This window comes from Styela clava, chromosome 4 (assembly GCF_964204865.1).
Source record: "Styela clava chromosome 4, kaStyClav1.hap1.2, whole genome shotgun sequence".
Classification (NCBI taxonomy): domain Eukaryota; kingdom Metazoa; phylum Chordata; class Ascidiacea; order Stolidobranchia; family Styelidae; genus Styela; species Styela clava.
Window position 1 is genome coordinate 6,374,721 of NC_135253.1, and position 22,077 is coordinate 6,396,797.

Consider the following 22,077-nt stretch of genomic DNA (forward strand, 5'->3'; position numbering starts at 1 on the left):
TCGCGCAAGCTAGCTGTTAGAGCATTGCAACGTCATAGGCACAGATTATAAATTGAACGCAGGTGTAGGCTTTGCAAACTCTTTTCATGGGCGCACACCATTCAAGATTGGCTCTTCTCTGCGGGCCAAACAATTTATCTTTTTGGCCGCATTTGGCCCCCGGGCCACAGGTTGAACACCTCTGGTTTAAACAATTGCTACTCGTGAGATCTGTATCAATTTAGAGCAGGGATGTGCAACATATTTTGTTGATGGGCCATATAACCAACTTCAGACATTAAGCTGGGCCACACAAAAATTTTAGTTTTTCCATGTAGACAACGAATTAAAAGATTCTCACAAAGCAAAATTTTGTTTATTTAACATTAGTGGGACGCTTGAAATTTCGAGTTCTTGTATAGTTTTTAACATCAGATTTGACACTAGGTAAAAATTTATACTTGATGGGAAAAATCTAGAGTGTTGACAAGGGCCACACTAAATGGCTTGGCGCACTGGGTTGTGGCTCGCAGGCCGCCTGTTGCACATCTCTGATTTGAAGGTACATCAAACCTATTGTCAAATGGCAGCCCAATATGCCTTATATGTGGAGTCCATTCAAATGGCAATTGGGACCTTATAACTAACCTACACCCATCCTAGGATATGATATAATCATTCTGGTTAGGCATAGCTTATCCAAATTATAACTCTTGGTGGGGTGATTTGATGCCTTGTCATTCATCCCACAATTCATTTTTCTCATCCACCTATGTTGTATTTGTTATTCAAGTATTAGACTTATTGCAAATGGGATGAAAAGTTTGACACAGATTTATGCCAACCTTTGTTTGGATTTAAATTTATGATATTTGGTCTTGATCAAGTGTTTTCTTTAGTTAGGTGTTTGTATTGAGTACTGTGCAAATATCTTTATTCAATGGCTCTTCTTGAAGTATATATTTCATTGTGAAGTGAATTTAATTTGAAGGGTAGAAACTTAATCTATCACACATTTAAATTCATTATAAAATGAATTGGCTTTTTAGGTATTTAGCTGTATATATGTATCACATTTACATTTTTCATGATCGTTCAGTTTTATACCATAATGATGAGATATTCAATTTTTAATTTTGATTAAATTATTGGTTTGTTATCATGTTTGATCTATTTTGTCCTACATTTAAAATCAGTATTGGACCAGAGTCCCTAAATTTTTTTTCAGGTTTATTATAAAATCAGAGAGCAATGCTAAATATAATATAATATGGACACAAATGTAACTTTCTAGACGTTTAGGGCTGTGTCAGTATGCTGTGTCAGTATTGTAAAGGATTAGCTAACTAGTTGGCTGCATAAGAATCGCAGGAGAAGGAAAAAAATTAAAAGTGGTATCCTTCTAGTGACATCAACCATCTTCAAGTACTAAAATTTGAAAACAGTTTGGCCCTTGGTGAATTTTAATGAATTTTGCTTTGTGTCCACTGGACACTGTCCAGTAATCACCTGTTGGGTGTTTTTAAACATTGTGAATTATTTTTTTCCAGGGATTAGAAGGTTTTGATCTTGATGATTTACTTGATGATTCATATGGTGAAGATAACATTGATGTCTCCCTCACTTCTCTCAATTTGGACAAAGGTATCAACAATTTCTTATTTATACTTTCTTAATGATAATCTTTAACACTGTGCCTTTTTATATTTGTACTTAAATGAATCTTAAGTTATTAACATATTATCATAGCTGATGAATTTCAAAACACATAACCCTGCTTTACCTTAGGCATTATAAAACTATTTTAAATTTGTGATTAAATTTAAATATACCTCTCATACTTTGTATCTAGAAACTAACTAACCATCATGTATATTAATGTGTATATATTGTAGGCAGGCTAGTCGATAGTCAGTCATCCTAGTTGATAATAAATACCAAAATTCGGAAAAATTAATTTATCATTAATGATAGCCAAGCGTTTCAAGCATTAGACTAAATTAACTGTTTTGGCATCTCAGATTAAATATCTTGGGTTAAAATCATATGCCACCCCATTACATACATAATGTAATAAATTGGTAGCCAATACTCAACTGGAAATGCTTATATAATAGTAACTTCTTACATATCATTAGGTATCAGTGGGATCTTGTATAGAGCCTCGTTTGGAGCGAATGGTGTGTATAAGCAACGTATAAAAATATGAATACAACCAAAAATTCATCTGCAAAACATTTGGAAATTTGATGATACATGATACATAATAAAATATACCTAACTCTGTCATGTACATGTATGGTGCGAATGACTTATCTTGCATAAATTGATATTTAAAATTTTTTCTATAGATCAAACAAGCCAATACGATTTAATGAATCAGCTTGTTGATTTGAGTAAAACTCAAAAAGGAAAAGAAGATGGCACAGTGTCGAATTCAGAGGCTGGTGATTCTAAGCAACATTTTTTAGCATCTCGCCAATTTCAAAATGAACCTGGTGGACAGGAGAATAACATAGAAGAAGAAGTTTTGGAAAAGGCTGATATTGGTAAGATCTTCTACATAGTAATAATGTCAATCATGAACAATTTAGGTTGTGAGCTTTATGCAGGGATGTGCAATATGATTAGAGTATTTCATTTCGAGGATTTGAAAAAAAAAATCAAGCAAATAAATGCTAAAATGTAACTGTCCTGCACTTCGAAAAAAAAGTTCATTGAATATAATTATGTTGGTTTTTATATATTCTCAGCTCAGTTATACAAAACCCAAGTTGGGTATTACATATTCCAAAATATCAATTTTGAATGTATTCGGGATAGAAGATTAATTGGTTTTAGTCATCTGTCACTTTAGGTTGTTGGTCGGAACCCCCTTCCCCCTTTGCAATGTGATAAAAAAAGTATTTTTCTGTGTCATACATAGCAAATTCTTATAGCCTGACCTGAAATGCTTTTTAGAACCTGAAGAGTCTTGAAAACTCCCGGAACCGCTAGCTGTTATGGTCTAACTTGGCAATTATAAATTTCAGAACTCCTTTGTTGAAAATTGCTGACTACACCCCTGTGTCTGAATTACCTCAAGCAAAACATGTTTGCTTATATCCAGTGGTGGGATTCAAATTTTTTGTCAGCCGGTTCCATCACACAAATGTCATATTTTTTCAGCCGGTTCTGTTGTTTTTTTCAGTAATGCCAACCGGTTCGCTGATCTCATAAAATTCTGTGAGATAGTTCTATAGAACCGGTGCGAATCGGCTGAATCCCACTACTGCTTATATCCATTGTCAAGTGTCTGCACGACTGCACAGGACTCCTTAAAACCGATAATTTTAGGATTTACTGACGTGCATGTCACAAGCATATCATTGTTCCATAATTCATCACCCAAGAAACAATGTTATTAAAAGAGATTTTTCGAATCCCATGATTTTGCTAATTGAATCCATTCTTATGTTAATTTTATCATAACTAGATTGGCAGAATTTTTTTTTCAGTCTCTGTCTTTACTATGGAATATTGCTAGACTAGGTGTGCTCTCATAAGGAAATTTTCCAACAATTTGCTATGCTTATTTGTTGTCCCAAAACTTTCCATTATCACTGTCTCTTATTTTTCCTTATAGAAGATAACAAGGAAAAGAAAATAGAGGATTTATCATCCAATCCAATTTCATCATCTTCAGGAAGCTTCTCGTCTACAGCTGGTTAGTAGCCATGTCTGAGTTAGATCAATGCTTTTTAACTTTCATTAATTTTATTTTGATCAATTTTTATTATTGTACACTACATTATTAATTTAAACAAACAAGTCATGCTTTTCAGCAACTTAATATTTCGGTTAGACAATGCAATACCTCTTTAATACGGGTAGGTTTTTTATACAACACATAATCATGCCTTTCGCTTCGAACAAGGCCATATGATACTGAGGAGATATGCCACTGATATTCAAGTAGCTACTATTCTGGGACTAAAGTTTTGAGAAACCAGTACTCCCGGTCCATGTATTTGTTCATTACTCGATTGTATTCTATGTAGGGTTATTCGTTAATCCATCGTTTTTCAAACTTTTGTTTCCCAGAACACATACACTTCCTATCTCGCCTTGCGGAACGAAAATTAGGAGTGGTTTTCATTTTGCTTATGAAAAAATTGAAATGTTTGCTTTTAAAACCAGGCCGGCGGTTAATGAGAATGCCATGCGTTTCAAACTGGCACAAGGCCTGTCTGCTTGTTGCCGTGATTGGCGTGGCGTGCTCCACGAAACACAGTTGAGAAACGCTACGCTAATCTAAAGCTAAACTCTAGCTAAAAAGCATTGCATTTGATATCCTATACCAGCAGAACAGCAGCACGCTCGGTTAATTAGTTTCATATTGCACTGTTTTCATTAAACAATCAGGAAAATCACAAATTTTTCAATGCCTTTCATAGATTGTTTTTTTAATTTTTTTTCTTCTATTAGAATTATCATTGTCCGAACCTACAACAATATATCTTGATCTTCGGCCTAAAGCTGACTCGGATACTAATAATGAAAAACAAGAGGAATCACAGGAAACTCAGAATGTGGTATGAAACTGAATTATACATTTATTTACATTAAATGTTTGCAAATTTTAAATTGCTACTATAGTGCTTTATAAAATAATTCAAGAGCACATTTAATGTAATCTTAAATACATCATGTCGCTGTGGTAGAATCAAATTAGCTTATGTCAGATTTTATTAAGGTTTTGAGAAAATTTCATTTTGGCAATTTTCAAATCTCTATAGCTAAACCTGAAAGCGAGCATGGGGCACCATCTAAAATCAAAACTAAAATAGATGAAGCTTTGAAAACAAGACCAGAAAATGGCCCTGTTCCATTATGGCAGAAGATAAAAAAAAACTCAATTTTTTGAAAAATGTTTACGGGAGTGACATATTGAAAGCTTTTACCCACTGATTCAATTATCAATTCAATTTCCTATTTATCTTTTAATCAACTGTAAATTTATATCTTCGGTTTATACATTAATGCTGTAACTTTACAGAAACTTGACTTGATTCTGTCTAAATTGCGTGTTGTTATTGAAATCTTCATTGACTGTTTGCACAATTAATAATTAATAGGAGAAACCTGTAAATCGAGTTATGAGGCGAAGAGTTCGAGCTCAAACTAAAAGTATCGGAGTTTCTGCATCAAATAATATTGATCAAGATCAAGTTATGAAACGGGTTCAAAGTTTGTCCAGAATAAGAACAATGACAAGGTGTGATTACTGGAATAAAGGATTTTTTATTTTATTATATTTAACCAGTTAACTGTAATGAAGTTGTACTGGGAAATGGAGATAATTTTTTTTTATACTATTATACAGGTAATTAAGATTCCCAACCTTCTTCGTTTATTTATTTTTAAACTTTTCATTCCTCCTTCAATAAGCATAAAAACAATTTTTTTACTCTTTGATGAATCATTAATTAGCTCTCTGGCTTTTGTACAGTTTAAAATATTCATTAGTTGTGCAAAAATATGTATTTTTAATATTAATTGAAAGGTAGCCTAAATATCTAAAATAAGGCAGGCAAGATCAAATCTAACAAATATTTTTATTTTTAATTAGCTTCATGCCCTCTCAAAAAATTGTCTACGCTCCCCTCATGTGGGGTGCACCTCACCGTTTGAGAATCAAACGTCTGAATCGTTTAAAGGCTTAAATGAAGGATCAGTAGTAACTGATGTTTATGATGAACATGTTTGATATGCTGTATCAGATTTAGTCTTCCCAAATCTATTATTTCTTTCAACATATATTTAGACCTGTTTTTTAATCAAGCAAATTTTTTTTACAGAGAGGAATCAGAAGATTCCGATTCAGAAAATGATGATGATGATTTTAAAGCTTGGCAAGCTGAAAGAAATAGGTTTGTATTATATTATTTTAAATGTCAACATAGTGGGAGATGGCTCTTCTGTGGACATTCAAATTACAGTATGCTCTGACCTAATAGGTAACAAGTATATTATTGTCCTCTGTATGTTTTATAAGCTAAAGGTACATATGATAACTTTACCAGGATGTAGTTAATCTCTCAAACTGGAAAATATTTTTATGAGTTTTTTGCATACAGCTCTGAACAAGGCTCTATACTAGTAACCATTAATACATAATTATCTGCTATTTTTTTTTAAAGATTGGTTGTGCATTGTCAACCCAATTGATTACACTCATAGTGAGGTGATGAGTATGGGGCTTGAACTTGCGACCCATACATAGTTAGGCTCAGTTCTTTAACCACTAGGCCAGGGGTGGTCAAATTACGGCCCGCGAGCCGGATCTGGCCCACTTGTGCCTGCTGAAATTATGAGTATAGTTTTTATGGTTATATTTCTTCGTTAATAAAGTAATTGCCCACCCCTGCTCTAGGCTATCGCATCCACTGAATAAATTCGATAACTTCGTACTTATGTCTGCTTAAAGCTTTGTCTGTACTGAAGTAAGTGGCTCATATAAATGATGTTTAAAATTTTAAAACTTTCCAAAACTGTCAGATTTCAATTTGTCATTATAATGTATGGTATGGGTTCCCAGAGAATAAACAGTCTCACTAAACAAAAACAACTTTTCAATTTAGGATCAAAGAAAGATCATCTTTGTCCGCCGCTGTATCACCGAAAAACAAAGCGAAAAAAATGGACACTGAAACTATCACTCACCATAAAGGAAATTCTTCATTATCATTCACAAGTTCAACCAGTAACAAGAGGTCTACTAAATATGATAGAAATTTACAATCCAATTCAGGTGCTAATGATAATAGTAAACCAGCAAGAAACACAGCATTTGGCGAAAATATTCCAGGAATCGAACACATTGATAATAGCATTTATGATGGTGACAGAAGAATTTTGAATGATGATGTTACTTGCCTTGATCTGGATGAGTTATCAGAGTCTTTCGACGTTGATGAAAACAATGCAGGAATCTATGCCAGGCAAAGATTAAAAAAAGAAAAACAAGAAAAGGGAAATGTGACGACAACATCTTCATTGCGGAACAAAGCAGACAAAACTAACAATAAAAATAAAGGGAAAGTAACAGTTAGTTTTGCTGAGGAACCTAAAAAAGGTTGGTTGTATTTTTGGATTTAGTAGATAGATCATAAACTTGTATCAACAAAAATGAAAGAATTTTTTCTTATATAAAATTACATTGGAACTTGGAGGTATGGTTTTGATAGGCTATTAATATCGTTTGTGAGACAATCTCCTTCGCATCACATTATCTTTGCATTGATTTTCACTCTGTATTCTTACTCTAATCATTTCATTGCAGTTTCATATCTATTCTAACTAAATTAGAATCTATCATCCAATCTTTTAAACATGATGTTTCCCATCATTTGTTCATGCTGTGAGTTTTCATTTATTTACTGTCAGTGTTTTATCTAAATAAGTGTTCCCCAACCCCAAGGCCTGCAGACTTACATGAGACTCCATGCACAGACATATTGGCTATATTGATCATTTTCATCAGCGAAACAGTAACTGTAACAGCGTGAAGCGTTGTATTTTCATTCAGTTCTGCTAGTTTTGTTGTCCTCTGGTTGTTTCATGTTTACAGAATGTTTTGTTTTTAATTTGCTTTCCACATCGATTGCTTGGGCAAAATGAAATTCAAGCATTTAGAAATAAAGACAGGTACTTAAAGCTTAAGAGTTTATTAATTTGGAATCTGAAACAAAAAATACACTTTGACTACCATTGACTATTTCGTAGTCAAAATTCTGATTTCACTGTAGCCAGAATTTCAGACTCTCAATGGTGATAGGAGTTTTCTACTAAAATTTAAAATACTCAGTTATTAGGCGTTTTATAGGCAGAGTTTGGTAATTAACATTTTTAAAAGTTTAAGAGGCTAAAAAATTACTATTGACAAAGTTCTCCCAATCTAAAATTAGATCGATGAAAAGTCTGTTTTTAATTAGGAAGTTAACTGGAAAATAATTGGATCAATAAAATAATTTATAAATGGTAAATAGTAAACCCAAAACCCAATCACTAAAGTTAATTGGATTGATAATGTTATTTTTAATCTACCTTATGAGAATTGACTGCCTCAGTTCTCATACAATTTATCACAACTCGCATTATATAAGAATTGTTTCTATGGTTCAGCCTTTCATAGGCTAACCGTCTGTGTTTTCAACTTCTTCACAACTGTACTATGACACAACAACAGTAATAAGTGCTATAGTTTTTTCGAATATAAATTTTCCTGAGTAGAAGTTCAGTGACAACTGGCAAAGTTCTCATTAAATGTTGCGAGTGGTATAATGGTATTTATATAGTTGCCCTAATAAATAAAAAATTCAAATCAAATTAACGTTTATTCAATCCTTGTGCCTGAGTCCACCGCATTGTTATGTAATTCATTTTGCTTCGGAAATGGTCTACTACTGTTTTGGATGGACAGGAAACTTTTTTCCAAGAACTGCATACTTGAAATTTACTTGTAGCAATTTTTTTATTAACGCCTCGCCCTCAACTCAAACTTAAAGTTGAACTGCTTTGCGTCAATCGACATTCACTAGTGTGTAATGTGTTACTGTAAATCTATATAGTTTCTGTAGGCATTTCAGTAGTTGCACATATCATTGTTCAGAAATAAATCTCGTACGAACACAAAGGGTGGTTTGCGCCTCGGAATCTTCCGCTTTTGAATGTGAAATAAAAACATTTTATGCCAGAAGCCAAAAGCAGCGTTTTCCGGATTCCAAATAGAAAGTTACAGTCTAACTTGGCAATTAGAATTTTCAGAACACCCTTTTTTGTAAGATCCTGGCTTCACCCCTGTCGTCAATAGTTTCTGTGTTATGATTGGTTTTTTTTCTACAGATGATAATGATACAACAAACATATATCGTGCCAAGAATTTAAATTCAACAGCATGGAAACCATCGAATGAAGACAATTCTTCAAACGTAGTCAAGAAAACTACAGATTCAATCACAAGCAGTGTTCAAACAGAAGATTCATTTCCATTGACAAGGTCTGTTGGTAACCAAGTAATCTGCTTCAATGTTCTTCATGTCTGGTGATCGGGGATGACCAAAACCGAATGATCTACTTACTACCTTGTGCATATTTTGAAATATTCTTTTCAAATATGGGAATTGAATTTATATTCTGAATTGAGTCATGTTTAATAGGAAATGTGTATATTTACAGAGATTGAATTTATGATATAGAAAAGTTAAGGTAGCTTATATTTTGTTCTGACAGTCATTTTGTATGGATTTCATTTTTAGATTAAATGTGTCAGTATCTCCAAAAGGACAATTCTAATTTCCTAGAATCACATATTTTCCTTATTGAATTTGATTTTAAATATTTATTATGAATATTACTGCTCCTGATATAACAGACTGCCATACATTAATTAGTTTCTACTTGTTCTGAAGAATGTTCTGAAGTAAGGGTGTAAAAAAATAGAATATTCTTTTATGCTATAAATTTATCATATTTACAGGAATTCTGATCTGGCATTTCATAAAGTTGTTGAAGATATGTTACAAAGACGAGGTTTGATTTTTCTTACTACTTTCTTTGTTTTCATAATGCATATCCAATATTAATATATTTTTTCTTGTTTCCAGGTGATGTGAAATTAATAGACAAAACTGTAACTGATAAACACATTGAAGCTCAATCAGTCCTCGCCAAAAAGGTAAAAATCCTATCTCACTTTCAATTATATTTTCCATATGATTAGTGATGCTCAGTGAATACCAAGCTATTCAGATGGGAATATTCCTATATATGATGACATCTTACACTACTTATTTGTGGTCTTGATATAGAGCTTTCACAATTCAGTATTATTTAGCTCATGTTCTTTCAGGATTGAGATATTTTGATTATTTTTGTTTGTTTGTACATAGCACTTGAACTTTGAAAGATTATGAAACTTTTTTAGGTTTGAATTTTGAATTACGTTTAACAGTCTTAGTTATTTTTTTATTTTAATTATTTATTTGTTTTCAATTAAAATATAAAAGTATTCAGCAAATATTTTTGTGATTTTCTTACAGCCAATATCAACAGGCATAATATAGTCGCAAGTTTTCCTTGAATTTAAGTTTTATTTTATACACTACATCATCTATATTTTAGCAATACGAACTAGCAAAATCAATTGGATTGTCATCATCTTCATATCTTGATGATAGACAAGTATTGAGAGAAACCAAATTAAAATTAAAAGTTCTTCTGGAAAAGGAAGAACAAAAGTTGGGGAATGCAACCAGGGTATTATATGATATGGTGAGTTAATCAGTATATTTTCAACATTTTCTGAAAAAAATCCCATTGTCAGATTTGGTATTGTAATAATCCAAGGCAAAATTTAATTCCATGTTTGTATTATTAGTATATAATGCTTATGAGACATTGGGTTAACAAACCCATCAATCATTTTGGTATATTTTTTTGTCAGGACGAAAATCGCCATTTTCTTTGACCAAATGCTTTTTAGGATTAAAGTTAGGTCTAAGACTGAAATTTATCCCAAGAGTGTTACTATTTTTTTGAAATTTTCACTGAATTCCCTCGGGACGAATTTTTTTTTCTTACAAACTTTATTGTGTTTTTAAGTGAATTTACATCACTGTATAGAATTTACATGGAATATTAATTTTCTTGTCTGCCTTAAACGAACAGTGTACATTTACCATGTCATTTCAATGGTAATAAAGGAAGTCAAAATTTTTCAAATAATCTCAAGAATCATTAACCTTACTAAGCATTTTTAACATTCTATTAAAGAAGGCTTGCATGCACAAAAGTTTTGTTATTAAAATTTGATTTTCTTGGAGCTGAAATTTTTTACAACTCAGAGTCAGGAGTTTTTTTTTAATCAAAGTTGTGAGTCCACACTCTTGTTGTTCAATTATTAGATTACATAGATGTTTTCACAATCTTTTTGTGAAACACAGCATTACAGCTCACACTCATATCCTTTGCGTTCAACGATATATAGAGTAAGCAACTGAGCCTGTAATATTATTTTTCACTTCTACCAAAAGTTTGTATCTCATTACAGGATGCATCATATGAGACTGAGGTTCCCAATATTCCTCCTGAATTGAACACAGAGAAGTCTCAGATGGTTTTGTTAACAGTCAACATGTCATCAACTGGATGTATTGTGACTCACAGAACATCAGGTGGACACAAAGCAACATCAGTTGATCCTAATATCGGTTTCTCCATTACTTATCCTATGCTTATATCATGGTTTCTAGCTTTGGTAAGATATATTTCAATCATTTCTGTATTGAATTTTTCACTTCTATTTGCAGTAGAATTGTTAGAAAAAGTGGTTTTCATGCTATCATGAGGTTAGTCCAGGGTTGGTGGAAAATGTACTATGTTTACAATAATAGCACATACAGACAAAAATTGCTTAATAATATCCTGAGTTTCTGATTCCTGCCTATAATGCGGTAGCCTAAGTCAGTGGTTCCCAACCTTTTTACCCTGGCGGACCGGTAAAATTAAATTAAATGTACTGGCGGACCGGCAAAAATTGGAATGTTCGGAACAGAAAAGAGTAACATATATGTGCTTAATATAATGCAATGTCGGGCACTCAATATGCTTTTAGACAAAAAAGGCACACTTGAAAACATTTCACACGAAGAAAAACTATCAAATATTGTGTCGGCCAAAAATTGAAATAGGTGAAACATAAAATAATACCATATATTTGCGTAATGAAATGCAGTGTTGGTCACCCATTATGCGTAAGAAAGGCATACATAAAATATCTCACATAAAAAAAAACATGTACATGCCAAATCATGTAAAAACACAATTAACTCTAGTTAGAATCTTGCTGTTGTTTCGTTTTTAATATAAAACTGCAAACGAGGCCTCAAAGAAGTTTCTGCAACACGTGGCTCTGCAGCAGCGTGTAACCGATTTCTGTGCTCCGTTTTATTCAAGTTTTATCTTTTTCATCGGGTTCATAATATTAATCCCTCTGCAGTTGACCGACGGCTCAAACGACATGAATTTACATTACAATGTCAAAGTCGTCGGTAACTTGACAAGTTGGCACCAGGATCAATCCTACTGTGTCTGCTCAAAATACTGGAAAAGATCTCAGCGGCCCATGCTTTTTTGCGCATCTCGTGACCACCTGCAAGGTCGCACCAATTTCATATCTTACTGGGATATTATACTGTTTTTTTCTGTTTTCTGGTTCAAACAAAGAAATATGCATAACGTTTTATATGGATTGTCATATTAATCAGGAAAAGCATGCAGAACAGGAGAAGCACGCCTGCCGATTTTTAGGTTTCTGAATCTTGCGAGATTTGATGAAGCACATTCGCGATAAATCGCAGCCAAAAAAGCGAAAAGTGTGATTACTCGGCGCCAATATGTCGCGAAAGACGTCGCCAAGATGTCGCAATATGACGACGGAAGAGAAATTGCGCAATAAACAAACGCAACCTCGTCTTCGGTAAAGCGATTGAGACGGCATAAAAACAACAAAACAACGAAATTTCTTGCGGACCGGCAAAAAAGCTTTGCGGACCGGCACCGGTCCGCGGTCCGCGGACCGGCGGTTGGGAACCACTGGCCTAAGTGATTTTTTCTCTTTTTTTCAATCGTGCTCACTCGAAAGTAAAGAAAATCGCCTTTGGGCAAACTTAAGGGTGACAACTAAAATGCCAACATGCAATGAAATTTTGAGTTTGGTTGCACGAGACTAACTTCCTATCCTTCTTCCATGCCTTTATGCTAGTTGATCTGTATGCTTATAATGCTAGGATGCTGTAGCAGGTATAAACATGACTATTCTATCTAAATCAAGAGTCCTGCTGCACACTAACACAAATGTATTTCTGTAACGTTTCGTCCGACCAAAGTCAGACTTCTTCAGACGAGCAGTTTACAACAATGATAAGAAATGAGTAATAATGTTGTTTAAATATAGCAATGAATAAATTTGTTTGAAATTGAAATCTGAACGCAATGAAATAACTGGTATATAGATTTATTGGAATGCATTATATGCCAGCAAACGCAAATTAGCACAAGACCTAAAGCAGTTCAAGGTAATACGATCAAGAAAACAGCTATGAAGTAACTGAAGTTCTTGGAGAAAACTTTTGGCATAAAAATTTCTTTGTCTTGAAAGTTATTATCCCTATTTATTACATCATAATTCTCAGGTTCCAGAAGATTTGACAAAACTTCATCAGGCAAGAATGGACGATACATTTACTATTGATATTGATCCTGAACTTGTGCCTGAAATTAGCAATGGTATGAATATTTATTAAATTAATCAGAATATTTCTGCTAGGGCAATTTTTTATTGTGATGAATAAATTTCAAAGCATTATTAATTGGAAAATTAAAGGTTCAATGATGCAAATATAGGAAAATCCAGTGTAAATATTTGACTTCATGATGTTACAATAAACTGGAAGATTGCTTTCGCAATGCTGTTAATTGGTAATGAAAGCTCAAATTAATAACAGCACTTTTTTCAACTGTTTCTTGAATATGTGAGGTTTCGATGCTTCATAAGTTAGCACACGTTGTCACAGTAAAACAAAATTAGAATACGGTATGTCACATTTTAGGGTTTGGAGAAAATTACTTTTTTGTAATCTTCAGACCTGTATAGCCAAACCTAAAAATGAACTAGGCAAGGCACTACCTAAAATCAAAACTAAAAAAGTACAGGCTGGGCAGTGTGGCGCATCTTGTTAAGCGTTAGGAATACGCTCGCCACCGCACCTCTGATCACCCTGCGCGGGTTCGCAAGTTCGAATCCCATGCGAGGATAGTTATGTGCGACAGGATTAATGGACTCCTTGCCACCGTATGGTGATTCGCGTAAATCTGGTCGGTTACGGCTTCCTCCACCATCAAATCTAGGCTTTCGAAAATAATAACTGGCTAACTAATCCCATACCCGACATGGACTGGTAACCGGACGAAAGGCGTGGTTCCATGGTCATGGTCAGTCATAACAGATAATCAAAAATAAGTACATTTTCGAAAAAAATTGACATGATCTATCTTGGTTTTACTGCATAGACAGAGTTTTAAATAGCTACATACATGTAACATTGAACTTGAAATTTCTAATCGCAAATCTATGTCTTTGGTTTCAGTTGAAATCTTTTCATATTCTGATTATAATACTTGATTATTTTCTTTTGTTTATTCAGGTAAAGATGCACCTACTATACCAATCAGTGTTGATGTTCCTTTCAATGTTGTTGCTCTTCACCAGTCGTGGCAAGAAGATACTCAGTCTTTGTCATTACAAGCAATCGTCATTCCAAATTTTTATTACAAACCAGAGTCAAAGAGAGGAAGGAAAAAGGCAAAGGTAATTATAGTAGAAAAGATAATTTCTTGTGTGCCATATTTTGGTCAAAGCAAGGCCATGCGCCCTCACTCTAAGGTAGAAGATGCTCATCTCTAAAGGAGGCAGGGATTGAAGCTTACAGCCATCCGAATGCTTGCATGCTTTATTTAAAAAAAAAAATGCTTAAAACAAGGCACGCATCCTCACTCAGTAAATGAGACTCATCTCGAAGAGAGAGACAGACGAGCGCTCATAGTTAACCCAATAAATTGCTGAGATTTTCTCTTTCTAGTTATAATTTTACTCCCTTATTTTCAAGACTTATAAACTGATGTACCAAATTTTGATTAGTAAAATAATTCAACAATGACTATGATGGAAAGTAATTTCATAAAAATTTAAGATATTGAATTGTAGCCATTATTCACATATTTGATCTTCTGAAATATATTGTTTTCAGAAAGAGGATGCTTTCTTGCAAGTTGTTTGGCATTTTCTACAGTCAAATCGAATCCAAGATGTTTGTCCATGGCATGATAAACCTGAATCACCTATACATTATTCATTATCGGAAATTATAATAACCTGTGCAACCAAACCACTGTCAACGTATGTATCAGCATCAAATGATCCAGTGGTGAGTTTTATATTTGAAACATACAAATTTTGGCTGGAGAAATGGCGCTTCTAATTCTTTTTTTCTTAATTATAACACTGTTTTGAATCAAGTTTTTATTCTGTACATTAAAAAAAATTGACTTCGAATGACTAATTTGTTATTCTGAAATTTTAATTCGATTATTATCAGAAAACTTGCCTTAATTTATTTTGATTTTTATTTGAACTAAATTTCTAGCATAGTGGTTCCCAAACTTTTTACGGCCCCCTTTTTAGTATTTGGTAATTCTTGCGTCCCACTTCAAAAATAACAAGCTAACAATAAGCTACAAATATTAGATAGTAATTCGAAAGTATGTTTTATTCAAAAAACACGTTAAAAATATGTGAATGGAATGTAAATATCCAAAATAAGGCGGATAAGATAAAATCTAACAAATAATTTGATTTTTTTAGCTCCACGGCCCCTGAAAAAGTTGTCTACGCACCACCCCCAGCCCCCCCCCCCCTTTTGGGCCGCGCCCGACTGTCTGAGAACCACTGTTCTAGAAGGCTCTCAGTAGCAGGTAGAACTTATAATAGAGAATATGAAGTACTATGCTATGCACAAAGTCCGAGTTGGATGAAATAGTTTGATTGTTCCTATTTGTGATTTGCTTTATTTTTTTTTAGTTAATCAAAAAAGCATTGAAAAATAAACCAGGAATGTTTTGTAAAGTGATGACTCCTGAAGATCAAGTTCCTTGTAATCCTCCTTCAACTACTTTTGGAAAATTACAGGTTATTTTATGTTTTGTTCAATAGTTTCTAGGCATCATTGCAGCATAGAATTATCACACGTATTAGGGTTGATTCGTTTATGTTAGAAGAAACGAAGCCAAAAGCTGATCAATTGTGACTCTAAAATCAACATAACAGGCAATAAAATGATTGATAAAAACAAATAAATAAAAACTGACTATGAAATCAGGAGAGCAAATGAAACCTTAGACAAGGTTTAAAACGTACAGAATATATATAAGGTTTTGCCAAGAAGAAGTGGTACGTGTTCACTCACCTAAAATAATTGAATTATTTCACATACGCTCACACACACACATACGAAATACAGAGAAAATATAAAGTAAGAAGAACGCAATAAATTACATACCGATAGTTCAGTTTCAGCTATACTCAAGAAAGATCAATTATTTGTGCATTATTTGTACTCCTTGTATTGTGTTATTCAGAGTTTTTGAAATAGAATATTGTATTGATTGTTTAATGTTTCTCTCACAGACAACAATGTGCCTTCTTCAAAAAGAAGCTTTCATGTTTCCAACTGCAGTTATGGATGTGATGATTCGTGTTCAGACTTCTTGCTTTGATTTAACCGGATTAAAGTTGGCATACGTTACAAGGGAGTTTATTAATGATAACACATGTAAGTTTACATTTTCTTTTGCCTGGTCGTAGTTTTTTAAAGATTATTAAATATACCAGAAATGGTTGCGGGTATTGTTGGTTGCTTGTACAGAGCTCTGTTCAGAGGGAAATAATAAAAATGAATGAATATTTGTGAATTCATTTGAGTTTTTATATTTCTATTTCTGCAATGCTATATTTTCCATAATCAAATTTATCACATGACTTGCTGGAGATTGTATTTGTCAATTTGTGTATACTAACACATACACTAACCATTATATATTTCTTCAAGACCTTCAATACCAAAACTAAATGGCGATCGGAGACCGCCGACTTATCAATCTGCGGTTTCGATTCCTTCACGCTGACTCAAGAGCAACACTGCATGTCCCGTCACAAATTAATTAATACCTTGCTAATTATATGACATAATTCATCCAAAATCATTAGGCTTATGGTCCGAGATATGATGAATGGACATGCAAAATTTGGAGCAGATTCAACCTCGCTTTCGTGAAATATCGCGTAACATACGAAAGTATCTAAAAGACAAACAAACAAACAGAAAAACATCTATCAACATACTTACCGATCAAGATCGATAAGTAATAAAATTGTTTTTACTCAGCTTACCCTACTTTTGTGATATTTTTTAATTGGGTTTTTTAAACTGAAATTGTCATATCTTCATTCATTTAATAAAAAAAACTATGTATTTTAATTGTACATTTTTAAGGTTGAATTTTTAATAAAATTTTTTTTTGGTGATCAGTGTATCACAGCAATTCTATGAAGTCCAATCCAAAGGAAGTTGTGCCTTGTGTTGTCATAGCGATTCGTGGAAGATCTGTCATTGCAAGGTGGTCGAAAATAGTCGGTCCAAGAGATCCAGTATTAGCTAGAATGTCTGAAAGGATGTCACTCAATGCAACTTATGGAGAACAACTTTCTATCAAAAGAGGAGATGAATCATTACCAACAGGTTAGCCTGACTTGATCTTGTATGATTAGTTCGGTAGTTATAGAATTTGAGTGTGTCACAAAATATTATTTCTTCCCTAAAAATTGTTTTTTATCTGCCTGCATTTAGAATAATAATGATAAAAATTGGTAATATTAAGGCTGATAGAGGATTATGGCTTGATAAACAAAAACAAGCCCATGTATCATATTGATTATATGTGTTAAGTTATCGCTGTCTTATTTAATATCAATGAAGTTGCATTTTCTCTGAATTTAGCATGACATGTAATACAACAAATACTGAAAATATACTTGAAAAGCATAGAATAAAAATTCTCTCTCGATTTTAATGCCTATATAACAGGGGTTGGCAAAGGGTTTTGGATCAGAGACCAAATATTTTGCCCACCTAGGCTGAAGAGCCATGTAATTGGGACGTAAAAAAGTTACATTTTATGAACAATATACAGTGTTACAAAAGCAAAAGTGGAAAACAATAAGCATTGTGCCAAAACTAAATTTTATCGCAATCTCAACAAATTCCTTGAGCTATTTTTAACGAGAACATCAAAATTGGGCTTTAGAGTGGTTGGGCAGCATCAGGCGAGCCAGATTGAATTACCCAGCAGGCCGGACTTGGCCTGTGGGCCGAAGTCTGCCCATGTCAGCTATATAATATACCTACCAATCTTTATCAAATTAACATATCATATTAATATAACAAATAAATATAACTAAATTGAATTATTTTTTCGTAGATGTCAATATGTTCTGTTATCCGAGGAGTGAAACTCGTGCTATGCATCAATTATGCATCTGGTTTGGTGGACGTGTTGATGTAGAATGCCAGCCTTATAAGAAACTATTGCAACCGAATGTGCCTATTTCAAATGGTCTGACTACCAAATCAGATAAACCTAATGTTAATGGGAAAAGTAATGGAAAGAATCAGAAAAACAAGTCAAGAAGTAATTCAACAACTTCTATCAATAATGAAAATGAATCAAATGGTTAGTAATATTCTTAACTGTACATTTTAGCAGTGTAACTGGTGAGTTGTAATGCCCAGAATTTATATTCTTGCATATCAGTAGGCTTTTATTGGTACTCTGTGGCAATTATTGAGATGATTTATGGAATTTGGGGTCACAGGCAACTTACCTCAACAAAATATCAGGATTTAGGACAAGATAAGATTTTTGTATTTATTTTGGAGAAGAGGAAAGCCGATGAGACAGCTTAATCATATGGTGAACCACGGCCTCTCGTCCAGTTACCCGTCCATTGGACTAGTTAGCCAGTTATTTGTTTCAGATACATGAACTTGATATGGTGGAGAAAGCCTTAAAGGATGTCATGTCTCTGTCATTGAACATTCACTTATAATTCAATCACTCATACACATGTAAAATTATCTTTTCTACTTCCATTTGTAGATTTTCTCATTAACATTTTTTTTACAGCCTCTTCATCTATCACTGATTTGCTGCAATCATCATCTTTCGTTGTAAATTGTTGCAACACTCGTATATTTCTTGTTGTTTCGCCTCGACTTCCGACACAATTTATAAGCGATGTCCTTCATGTTGTCACACAACAAGGTTTTCAACTTCAAGGAATCAGGAGATTTAGATTAAATGAAAGAAAAGCAGCGGCATTATCAATTTCTCAAAGGTATGGAAGTGTTTGGTTTACAGATTTTTCATGATATTAGCATCATTTTCAGAATAATGAATTGGCCATTCGGTTGGCCGAATTGTTCTCGCAAATGAGCGATGTTAGTTTGTAAGCTAGAGGTTACACGAGACTAACTCCCATTCCTTGCTCCATGCCTTTGCGCTAGTGGATCTGTATGCGTATGATGCAAGGTTACTGTAGCAGGAATAAACACCATCATACTATGCAATTCAAAGAATTTTGCTGCACACTAACACAAATATATTTTGGTATTTTTTGCAAAATATATTCACAGATCGGGTCTATTGATTTGTTATGCATTTTTTACCTTTTACACTTTTGTTTTTTCTTAGGTATTTTCCCTGCTTCTGTCCTCGCCTTGATTCAGACACTCCAGTAGATGTTGATTATTTTGAAGATATTTGGTGGATTAGGCCTGCAACTGTTTTTTTATTGTCTCGAGAAAATGCAGCAGCACACTCTTCTGGATTGTTTCATGGTATGAAACAGCCATTGTCCTACTTTGGATCAATTTTATATAGCTAGACGATGTTAGTCATATGGACCGCAAGTTGCTATCTAAATACCAATCAACATGCATTTTAACTTGCAACCATTTGTGCGAAAAAAGAAAATAAGGGAATAACTTTTAAATAAACTATGGTTTATTTTAGGCAACATATTTATATGCCTTTCACTTTGAACGAGGTTCTGCACAAGCAGCCACTGCTGAATAAGGAGCTACTATAGTTTGAAAGGACCAGATTATTTTCGGGGCGGCATAGCCTACCCAATTTTTTTACACCCCGAGCGAGGTGGAGAGCATGGGATTTGAACTAAAGATTTTAACATGCGATACCATCTTAGTTGAATTCAATGGACCTTTCCCCCGAGTATCGATTTTCCTGTTTACTTCGTGACAAAGCACTCTTAAAATAGCCCCGAAAATTTTGCAATGGTAAAGTATAGGAAGAATTCTTCGGGGGTCAAAAGTCGGGAAAAGGTCCATACCCTAACCACTGGGCCACTGCGTTCATGACATTTGATTCTGATAAAAGAATTCTCCATTTTGGGTCATTCCAGACATATTATCAGTTTTGTTTCAACTTTTCAGCTTTGCAAACTGATTTGATGGTTAATTTAAGTCCACCAGATGAAGAAGGACATGTTAAAGTTATTACTTATCAATGTTTTCATTTAACACCATATACTGATGCAGTGGAACATGCTATTGGATCAATGACAAAAGTATGTTATGAATCAGATTTTTTTGTACAATTATACGATATTTCTAATGAATATGATGATTATTTTATTGGAATATCGGTTATCTTCAGTGATCATGAATGTTCACTCATCTTCAATTTGCTATTCACTTATCCGAACATAGGTTTTAATATTGTGTGCCTTTTATTTGTCGCTTATTCATGCCTTTCGCAACAAAGTTGAGGTTATGGCTTGTAAAATCTGCGATAACAGATTTCTTTATCAGTCATGTCTTATGTAGAGGATACTTGAATTAGTTATCTTTCTCTCATCTTCATTTGATAACTCATTGAAAGGCTGTGTCATACAATCAATCTGTCTTTTGACTTTTTTTCCATGCAATTTATGATCTTGTTTTATTAAACTGGTCATTCAAATTTGAAAGTATACACCGGTATAGTATACCATTTTTTATCGAAGACCAGTCATAGTGAACCACAGCCTCTTGTCTGGTTACCAGTCCATGTCAGGTATTGGAATAGTTGACCAGTTGTAGCCTCTTGTCTGGTTACCAGTTCATGTCAGGTATGGGAATAGTTGACCAGTTGTAGCCTCTTGTCTGGGTACCAGTCCATGTCAGGTATGGGAATGGTTGACCAGTTGTAGCCTCTTGTCTGGGTACCAGTCCATGTCAGGTATGGGAATAGTTGACCAGTTGTAGCCTCTTGTCTGGGTACCAGTCCATGTCAGGTATGGGAATGGTTGACCAGTTGTAGCCTCTTGTCTGGGTACCAGTCCATGTTAGGTATGGGAATAGTTGACCAGTTGTAGCCTCTTGTCTGGGTACCAGTCCATGTCAGGTATGGGAATAGTTGACCAGTTGTAGCCTCTTGTCTGGGTACCAGTCCATGTCAGGTATGGGACTGGTTGACCAGTTGTAGCCTCTTGTCTGGTTACCAGTCCATCGCAGGGATGGCCAATACCGAATAGTTCACTATTTCGAATACATTCGAAATTATTTTTTTCGAATATGAAATTTCGAATACTTCGAAAATAAAATCCACTAATTGAAGCTTATCTAAATGTATGTAGGAATTTCCATACAATAAGCAATGGAATGACTGCTATCTACAAGTTACAACCTAGCTATATTACCAGGCATTTCATATTTGCAGATTATTGCAGTATATATTTTATATGCCATGAGTCATGTTAACAGAATTAAATTAGTACGACAATAGTGGTATCGATGATGGATTTGAATATTTGCGCAACACAAAATCAACCTAGTAAAACGCCCATACTTTTAAATACCAACCATTATCCAAATTATTTGTCGAAAAGCGGGATAAAGTATGAGGTATTTTTCCGACTTGTGACAATTTTTTCGGGAGTACAAAAATACGAATCAAAAATTAATTATATTTGGGAACTTTACCACACATTTTAAGTCCGCAGATCGCCGTTGTATGTTTGAGTAATAATACTTTCATTATTTCATAAATATGAAAATAGGAATCAAAAACTATTTATAATCGGGTAGTTTACCACACATTGTAAGTCCACAGATCGCCTTGTATTTTGTAAATACGAAAATAGGAATCAAAAATTAATATTAATCGCGAGTTTGCCACACAATTTATGTCCACAGATTGCCGTGATATTGTGCCGAATATAATTAGTTTTGATTCTTATTTTCGTACTCACGAAAAATTGTCACAAGTCGGAAAAAGAATTTATACTTTATCCCGCTTTTTGGGAACTAATTTGTTTAATGGTTGCCATTGGTTTGTATTTAAAAGTATGGACTTTTTACTAGGATGATTTTGTGCTGTGCA

At 33.8% G+C, this 22,077-nt stretch overlaps 1 protein-coding gene across 1 annotated transcript in view; it reads left to right on the forward strand.

Moving 5' to 3' along the window:
• LOC120326247 (dynein axonemal assembly factor 8-like) overlaps positions 1–22,077 on the forward strand; it is a 38,675-nt gene that overhangs the window by 4,437 nt on the left and 12,161 nt on the right. Inside the window, exons 7-28 of the mRNA XM_039392504.2 lie at positions 1,530–1,623; positions 2,331–2,528; positions 3,605–3,685; positions 4,447–4,553; positions 5,097–5,236; positions 5,820–5,891; positions 6,603–7,096; positions 8,866–9,019; positions 9,500–9,552; positions 9,627–9,697; positions 10,144–10,293; positions 11,072–11,278; positions 13,215–13,308; positions 14,226–14,389; positions 14,829–15,005; positions 15,659–15,766; positions 16,265–16,409; positions 17,166–17,375; positions 18,115–18,366; positions 18,820–19,030; positions 19,387–19,532; positions 20,148–20,281. Of these exons, the coding sequence (XP_039248438.2) occupies positions 1,530–1,623; positions 2,331–2,528; positions 3,605–3,685; positions 4,447–4,553; positions 5,097–5,236; positions 5,820–5,891; positions 6,603–7,096; positions 8,866–9,019; positions 9,500–9,552; positions 9,627–9,697; positions 10,144–10,293; positions 11,072–11,278; positions 13,215–13,308; positions 14,226–14,389; positions 14,829–15,005; positions 15,659–15,766; positions 16,265–16,409; positions 17,166–17,375; positions 18,115–18,366; positions 18,820–19,030; positions 19,387–19,532; positions 20,148–20,281 (3,462 nt within the window). The remainder of the gene's footprint in view (positions 1–1,529; positions 1,624–2,330; positions 2,529–3,604; positions 3,686–4,446; positions 4,554–5,096; positions 5,237–5,819; positions 5,892–6,602; positions 7,097–8,865; positions 9,020–9,499; positions 9,553–9,626; positions 9,698–10,143; positions 10,294–11,071; positions 11,279–13,214; positions 13,309–14,225; positions 14,390–14,828; positions 15,006–15,658; positions 15,767–16,264; positions 16,410–17,165; positions 17,376–18,114; positions 18,367–18,819; positions 19,031–19,386; positions 19,533–20,147; positions 20,282–22,077) is intronic.